The sequence below is a fragment of the Pocillopora damicornis genome, chromosome 4 (assembly GCF_964200805.1).
Source record: "Pocillopora damicornis chromosome 4, jaPocDami1.2, whole genome shotgun sequence".
Lineage (NCBI taxonomy): Eukaryota > Metazoa > Cnidaria > Anthozoa > Scleractinia > Pocilloporidae > Pocillopora > Pocillopora damicornis.
In genome coordinates this window covers 14,465,425-14,474,151 of record NC_142673.1, presented here as the reverse complement: position 1 = coordinate 14,474,151, position 8,727 = coordinate 14,465,425, and the positions used below count along the sequence as shown (strand labels likewise).

Genomic DNA, 8,727 nt, shown 5'->3' with positions numbered 1-8,727 from the left:
TGTGATTTTTCTACAAGCATACATGTATCTTTCATGTTGATCAACAACATAAGTTGGCTGGGGGGTATTTCAGCATCTCCAGCAGCTTAAACCCTTCATAGTCATGCACAAGGACATGTGACTGTTTGTGACTTTCTTATAAATAATTTGTTCCCTTGGAGCTATAATACTTGCTGCTAAATGCCTTTTACACTTACTGTTAATGAGTTACATTGTGTCCTACTTTATATTTTTAGGTTGTTGGAAGTGGAGGTAGAGGCAATAATGCAATAGGGCAGGTTTGAAGGAAGGCTATATTTGTCATGAATGTCAGTTTAGTCAAGCTGCTGATGCACACATGGATATTACAGAAGGCAAAGGTGCTAAAGGAGAATTGGTCTTGGTTGTTCAGTAGGAAAGTATATGTTAGGCAGTTACATGCACCTACATGTAGTGGCATTTTAGAATTTTTCTCTGCTTATTAATATTGCATTTTTTAATACCTCAAACAATTCTGATTTTGATAGAAATGTTGACCACAAACTGTGGCCAACTACTGCAATTGGTCTGTATTTAACATTTTGCAGTGACACATGTGTAAAGATTCTTCCTGAATTGGAAGCAAGCATTTAGCAAAGAGATAATGAGTGGGTATTTTTCAACAAAGCAGGCTGAATTATATTTCATCATATGTTTTAGTACATTGTGTAAAATTAGTTTTGTTATGAATGAGAAATTTTTGTTATGAAAGGTCTCTGTTGATGTTTTATTATAATTTATATCAAGACAATTATAAAGTGTTGTTTTAGTGGGTAAATGTATGTTCTCTCTGTTATGCCCCACATGATAGCGGGTGGAGTGGCTTACATGTTAAGGTCATATTTTTTGTAAAATTTGCAGAATATTATTAAATATAAATGTAGTTCAAAAATCATTTGAAGAGGGTACATGGTACATGTACTAACCTTTTGACCTTTCCTTAAAAATCTGCTGATACCAGGATTTTTTATGGTTTTATTGAAGGGCTCGAAGATATTGAGATTTGAACAAAATGAATTTCATTCCTTGATAAAATGTTGCACTAGTCTCCAGTTATTAACCAGTTAACATGAGTGGTATTTCAATGTGTCACAGAATGATTTTTAATTTGTTTATTTACAACCAAAATGCATTTGTACAAATACCAATTACCTTTCTTCAACTGTTTGCTCTTTTTTGTTTGTTTTATTTTCTTTTCCTATTGTTTGTGATTTTGTTTTCATGTCTCTTTACAAATCTTTTATGTTTTAAAATTGGGTTGTACACATACAAAATTGTTACAAAATAATATTATAACATAGCTAGTAAATTTGTCTAATCAAATTCAATTGCACAAGCGTGCTTCATATTCCTAATGTGCATGGACATGATGTCAGCAAACAAATCCCTCAAGAAAAAATTTTCCATCAGGTTGAAAATGTTATAAAACAATTGGTTCATATGTCAGCTGTGTGTTCATCATATATGAAGCACTTGGGAAGTTTGGAGAGCACTCAAGAAGCTAGAGTTGCTCTTGGCTACACCTTGAGCAACTCTTATGCATCTTTCGTGCTCTCCAAACTTCCCACATGCTTCATATCTCGATGAACACATGCTGAGGTATGAACCAATTGTTAACTGTGATGCATAAAAATACAGCTTGCGATCTTAAAAGGAAGTAAAGGTAAAAAGGTAAATTTTTTTAATTTGCAGTCAGCTAGTTACAAGCAGCAAACTGCAAATACAAAATAATAATCAATTACAATAATATGTTCTTTTTTTGTTCGTTTTTTTTATTTTTTTAGAATAATGTAGGTGCTCTATGGTTTTTATAATAACTAATTTCAACAATGTTTTTTATGTTTGGTTATGACATATTCCAAGAAGATTGTTTTGAGCATAGTAAAAAAGCTTGAAACATTCTCAGGTTTAATTTCACAACTAAAATATGATGACCATTCATCTATCATTACTGCAAATTACTGTTGTAATCATTGTTGTGCTTATTACATGTCTTCAAACCCCTTAACCCTTTTACAAAAATATGAATCTCAAAAAATTGTTATAATTTACTGTATCAGAAGCATAGGTAATGTGCTTCTTTCTCTACACCATTACTTATTTCATATACACTAATGTACAAAGTCATGTACTTTGTAAATTCATCTATTTTAACTTTTGAGATGTAACCTGTTGTATCATCACATAATAGACAGTCTTAATTCCTTAGAGACAAAAATGTGATCAGGTTGAATGATATGTTTACATTTACTTCTTCCTCAAAATTCTAAACTATTTTCCTGAGGATGTAAGTGGTTTTGATTGGCCCCATACAGGGGGCTGTAAATTATTATTCATAAACCCCAGAGTCTTCACCAAGTGAACTTGAAACTACATAATATTGTACATGCACAAGTGTATGACTTTTTTTGTACTCTGAGTATTTATGTCATGATACATGTAGTATAAGAGCTCTCAGTTATTATCACCATCCACTTCATACGCTTTAAGTTCTGTTTACTTTCTTTTTGAAGGCACATCATTTACCTCCTTGCACTGCGCAAATGTTGATGGATACGCAAAGCAACCTCTGGAAGCTGCACCTCTGGGCTCCTTAGGGTGTCCATAAGGTCAATAATTGTGAATTCCGGGTGTGTCGCTTTGATTGTTTCCAACAGTTGTCCAGTAGCAGGCTTTTCCATGGACTTTAAGTTTTCCCAGTAATTAAGGTTATCCTGATTTACCCCCAGTACCTTGCACACTTTTTTCCAGCCGTATTGTCCACTGCACGTCACTTCAAGTGTCTTTACGATTATGTCCTCAAGATCAGGCGATATGTCTGATAAACGAACACCTGCAATTTTTAAGAACATTTTGTCAAGTTAGAGACTAAATATTGCTCATTACGGACTGCGGCTGTGGGTTCTATAGTTACTCAAAGATTTATGGAGAAGTTGTGGTTTTATAATCACTTTTGCTTTACAAGAAAAACTTGAATTATCACACTTGTTTTCATCATGTAACAATTTGGTTTAGTTTATCATAGAATCATTATGAATAAAAGATTAGCACTCTGTTTTTAAATTATGATGACTAACTTTCAAGGGCAGAAGTAGTTGTGTATTCCTTTGAAAGTGTGCCTTCCAAATTGCCTCTGTTAAGGGTGACTCCTTGATAGAGACCTAAAAAAAAGTACAAAGACAATAAAGATATTTTAAGTAACTCAAACGTTTTACTTTCGCTTTCCTTGGACGCTCGGAATGGAACTTAACTAGTGCCATCTATTGTTTGCATTGAGCATGGGTATTTTTTGTGCGTAATGTTATGCGTAATTGGTGCCTACACGTATGGCTTTTTCTGTTGGACCAGAGCCGGCCATACGAACTTGTTGTGATTTGTGCTTGTCTGTGTAGTAGTTTTGGTCCTGGTTGAATGAATGGCCTAATCTCGTTCAGTACAGATGAAAATAGTGATCACAGTCATCACCACGTAGAGATGAAGACATCATTCGCGCCTAACGTGTTGCTACTTTTGAATGAACATGGAGACCTTTTTTCTGATAAAAAACCGTTGAGGTTAACTAAAGTCTCACGAATGACCTCTGATTGTTGAAAATCATCAATCGCCGTAATTAACTATTGATATCTAACTACTACGTACGCTTTACGTGCTAATTGTACCCCCTCATGTTAGACACTGACTACTCCTCTTGTCTTGATTCTTCCACACATCTTTTCCTGGTAATATTCTTATCATTACTGAGGTAAAGTTAACCAAGTGTTTCTAATACACCATGGGAAATTAGAGTATTCTGATCAAAGATGTGAATGCCGGCGTTTCTTAAAGTTTACTTGTAGTGGTGTAATTTTTAATTATTTTTCTTTCGTTCTAATATCTAAGCCCCGTTGTATGTCGTTTTGTTTATCAAGTTTACTTTCTTACCCGTTTGATGTGTATTTCCCAATAGCGACTTGTATTCTTCTGCACTTGTCGGATTTATCTTTATACAACAAATCACTTCACACCTACTTTGCCTTTTACAACAGAAGCATGCTATCATCACGCTCACTGAAATCAGCGCCAAAATAAGTATGGCTACAAGTACAGTTAGAGTTTTCACAAGTGTTGTGAAGTTTATTCCAAAATAATTTGAAGCGGTTTGAAGTTTTGTCTCCGTAACATTCATTTCTTTGGAAGTGGTTCCAAAGCCCTCGTTCGAATGTTTGGCGTTAGCCACTGCAGTGCGCGAAATGCTTGGAAGCGAAGGAGTTTGTTCGGTAGCCATTTCATTTCCACTTCTTTCCAGGGCTTGCTGAACCTCGTGTAACCCTCGTTATTTTAAACATCTCCTTTCCATTAAATGCCGATTTTGATGGGTTTTCTGAAGTGTTACTGCTACGGAAATTTCGAATTGGCCCTGAGTTTGAGGGTGTCTTTCTCTTGGGAGTGTTAAGCCTCGGGGGATATAAAGCCAACATTTGAGGATCGCTTCCCTTGGTTTTTATTTCCAGGGTGCAGTTTGTTCTTAAACATTGCCCCAGATTAATACACTCTAGTGTAACAAGGCGTTTCGTTCCACAACACTTAAAACATTTTTTGCAAACATTTTCTGTGTTATTCCAAGGATACGTTCCACGAGGGCAGGGTCCACATCGTGCATTTTTCCAAGCTAAACATGGACTGATGGTTTGTTTCGGACTACATTTCTGGCATGGGAGACAAATGCCTCGGCCTTGGCTATCCTTGTAGGTTTTCGACGGGCATACTGTGCAAGCTATCACGGCGTTTTGCTGTATTTTGCTACCACATGGTGGAGTTAGTTGTCGCCCTGGGGGACAATCAGAGCAAGGTTGGCACTTGATTGTCGTATTCTGTTTACCAAGAATTTGGTATGATAACGCTGGGCATGTTCTATCTGGATAGCTGTTAGCTTGGGGAAGGTTCCAAAGAGTCCAAACCTGTTTAAGTGGATAGTAAGAGGTGAACATACAGCCAGACATTGCACTCTGTCCATTAGATATGACTCACTTCTGAAATGGATGCAGTCGAACCTGTATTAAGCGGTCATTCACGGAGAATGGCGGGGTAATGGCGGGACCGCTTAATAAAGGTTGACTGCCAAATACAGGTTCCACAGAATAGCATAGGGGTCCAACGCCATAAAAACCGCCATTTTGTAGTAATAGTCACAAGAGGAAAGATTATGTCTATTGCGTTGAGACATCTACACTCAAAAGTGCCAAAATTGATTTCGGGATATAAACATTGTACAAATTCGAATCGAGAGATTATTCTTAGTTTTATTTAAGTGCTTTTGGATTAAGTGACCATTGGGTAAAAGCAAATGACAACGCAAACAGGCCATGGAGGACCAAGACCGCTTAATAGAGGCGGCGTCGACAAAATCGATCTGTGAAAGTGACTACATGGAGTTTTGGGGCGAAAAACTTTCAAATGGGCCTGCCCTCCATTATGTCTCGCAGACTCTATTTTGGCTTGTTACATAGCATCTCTAATTTTTATTGAATAGAATTTAATTTTTCATTCCCTCGATCCGTGATCCGATTCGTGAGGTTTTTGGGCCGAAAAAATAAAAATTTCAGTTGGACCTGCGCTCAATTATGTCACGCGACTTTATTTTGGCTTGTCACGCAAAATTTTAATTTTATTTAACATGATCCGATCCGTGATCCGATCCGTGATCCGATCCGTGATCCGATCCGTGATCCGATCCGTGATCCGATCTATGGTCCGATCCGTGATCCGGTCCGATCCTGGTTCTGTTGGCGCCGCAATAGAAGTGAAAATGACGGTACTCACGGTGACAGCTTAATACGATCCCGCTTAATACAGGTTGAGCTGAACATCCTCTCAACACCTTTATCTCAAATGACATCAACTCGGTCAAGTAAAAGCAGTTTGTGGCCCACAGCATATCCTTATACGTTGCTCAGTTTTTAAGAAGAGAAGGCAAACAGGATGCAACGAATCGCCATTTCCGAGCGCAAATGACGAGCACGTGATTTTCCAAATGGTACTTTGCCCTTTCGCTTAATATGGACGGTCTCATGATTATCATGAGTGATTGTGATCCTTTCACCATTTCCATGTGACTGATGTCGAATCGCTTTCTGAATTGCTAGTTCGGAGAATTAACGATATTAAGAGTGTCTGTAACCAGACCACGAGATGCCGCCGAGAGGCGAAATAAAATGTATCTAAACGAAAGGTGTACTTGAAACATCAAACCTTAATCACAACATCCTGCTTTAAAATAGCGTGAAACGGAAGGTATTTGAGTGCATGTAATTGTTTCCGTGACTTACTCGATGTGTTTTACAATTTGCCTCAAGTTGTTCAATTCATGAAGCGCGCAGATTGTGGAAAAAAAGGTAAGTTATCACTTACAAACCAAGTTATGAAGGCAATAGCGATAAATTTCCTGATAAGCTCCAGAATCTTTGTAGACCACCAAATAGATAGCTTTACCCTGTCAAATTTTATCGTGTAAATAGGATCTGCTTTTAACTGTATGCCTCTTGAACTTGTGGGAAGTATTGAATCCTGCAATTAGAAAAGAACGACAGTGGTGCATTAAAGTTTAGCAACGTGACATCGACCGAGGAGTACAGCTGGCGAGGAACTTGAGTTCGAGGTGCTGACATTTTAGAGACATAAACGATCCAAGAAATCTTTGATAAGTCATCGTCCACTATGCATGTATATGTATTAGGCGTAACCTACAAATTGTTATTATTGGTGGATTGACAATAGAACTGATAAACGTCAAGCAGCATTTAGCGTTACGTCCTTGTTTGCACAGCCTTGAGTATCGTATATCTATGTTCATATGTTAATGTGCTTCCTTCTACAAATATTTAAAATACATGTCACCCTCTTTGGAATCACGAAACTTGATTTGAGCCAATATCAGCCCATTTTGTTCAGTCCTTAGATTCTTTTCACTTAAATGTAACGGCACATATGTCTGTAGCAGCACGATTTCTAAGGCTTAAAGCTTGAGTCAAATTAAAATTAGTATATGGAAGATGTAAATATAAAGCGCAGAGTTTAAATATGTTTTCAGAGTTATGTTACGCTCTTATTAGTAATCGCTAATGGAGACTGATACCTTATGATGTTTCCCCATTTGACTGTTGTGAACTAAACGATTATTCAATGACTTGTTCGACGTAAAAACCAAATCTTCGTCAACCTATTTACCGAATGCCTCGCGTGATCGAAGCACAAGAAATCGAAACTATTGCCCATTCCTTTACAGGCATTTTGGGGACTCCCCTTTGGTATCATAGCAACAGAAGCTGAAAAAGCTGTTAGGCTCTGGTGGTTTTGCTTGTTGAAGGATTCCATTAAAGCTCTTCCGACAATGTCCGCTTGTTCGGGATCGAGTGGTCTGATCGCTGATTCAACTTTAGCCATAATCTCTGTAGCAGGTATGAAGTAAGAAGTTACGACGAACTTCAGGCCTTTCTTCAGTAGGGCAGTCTCGGAGTCGCTAAGGGACTTAGAAGATAATCACGCAATCCAAAACTTCCTGAAGTACTTCTTGTTCTATGTACGTAAGATCTTTAAAAAAATCATCACACCTCGAAAAAATTTTATCAATTTGTAACACCACCAAGTTCTTAAAAGTTGCCTCAAAGAGCCCACGCAGCAAGTTTAGCGAGGGCCATAACAAAGAACACGTTAACGGTAATAACGTGCCAACGGAAATCTTGATTTTAATTCCCCAAATTTAAACGTAGTTGAAAATAGCAGGGGCGTCGTTTATATTGTTAAGAAGTTTTTAAACCCTCATTAAACGATTCTCAAATCAAAGTTATTATTAGTGCAATCAAATCTCTACCGCTGCTCATGATGTTTTCTGCTTCCTGAACCTGATATTCAATGTTTTTTCCAAACCTGCAGAAACATCACGGTATAAGACCAATCTACTGAGCTGAATGGAAATGAACAAAGCACCACTGCTCACTGAAAATAAAATCAAGGCAGTGGCTGATATTAATTGCGTATCAGCAGTCCTCTTTCAGTTAATTTTCAATAATGGAAAATTCGTTAACAGTGTCAAGAAGAGGAGGTCTGTCTGATCTTTCTTCTCGTCAAGGTTTTTAAATTGCATTCCTGTTCTACGAGATCAACTTTAAATTTTCGGCCAGTAGCACAAAGAGCTTTTAAGTTATTAGCTTGCATATCAGATGTTGCTTACATTTGTCACTTACCTATCTGGGGTAAGCAAAACGTTCAGTTTATTCACGCACAAAGTTGTCAAAAAACAACCCAAAAACACCCATTTTCTATACTGCCTTTACTATCTGAGACGATACCAAAACCAATTTCAACGATAAGGGAATGAATAATAATTTCGCCCTCATTCTAGTCGTAAGGTTAGCATCTGAACCTGACAATCAAGGGCACTTGTTGGTTTTTTCGACATGTAAATTAAACCTGTCACGAACTTGCAAAGAAATTTGCAGAGGTCCGTTCGCCGGCAAAGGCCATTTAAAGGACGTATAACGGACATTTAGCACCAGCATGCAATGCATATGCCGAAGTTTGAGGGGGGACGACTTAAGAACAATTATGATCCTCTTGCCTCCATATTAGAATTAACTGTGCATATTAATAAACGTGAAAGAGTATGTAGCACAAATTACTCATATATTCAATATGCTCTTACTTTGTTCGCTTGCCCGAACCTTCTTCAATCCT

The 8,727-nt window shown here is 37.5% G+C and overlaps 1 protein-coding gene across 4 annotated transcripts; it reads right to left on the bottom strand.

The window, feature by feature from the left end:
• Nucleotides 1–1,765: 1,765 nt before the first annotated feature.
• On the bottom strand, nucleotides 1,766–7,488 carry LOC113670968 (uncharacterized). Of its 4 annotated transcripts, XM_027187182.2 has the most exons (5): nucleotides 7,130–7,264; nucleotides 6,406–6,561; nucleotides 3,940–4,955; nucleotides 3,096–3,179; nucleotides 1,766–2,851 (listed from the first exon to the last, which is right to left on the bottom strand). In XM_027187182.2, exons 3-5 carry the CDS (start codon nucleotides 4,280–4,282, stop codon nucleotides 2,541–2,543), a joined length of 738 nt encoding a protein of 245 aa, XP_027042983.2. In that variant the 5' UTR covers nucleotides 4,283–4,955; nucleotides 6,406–6,561; nucleotides 7,130–7,264; the 3' UTR covers nucleotides 1,766–2,540. The 4 variants fall into 4 exon arrangements, with proteins under 4 accessions (XP_027042983.2, XP_089060490.1, XP_089060491.1 ...); XM_089204364.1 differs by lacking the exon at nucleotides 7,130–7,264 and having other exon boundaries at nucleotides 6,406–7,110; XM_089204365.1 differs by lacking the exons at nucleotides 6,406–6,561; nucleotides 7,130–7,264 and adding an exon at nucleotides 5,818–6,392.
• Nucleotides 7,489–8,727: the final 1,239 nt, after the last annotated feature.

Bases quoted from the DNA above. Each gene is read 5' to 3' on its own strand.
- LOC113670968 (XM_089204363.1), bottom strand. The intron at 4,956-6,405 runs GTAAGTGATAAC...CCACTTAAACAG, and splicing joins TTGCCTTCATAACTTGGTTT to GTTTGGACTCTTTGGAACCT.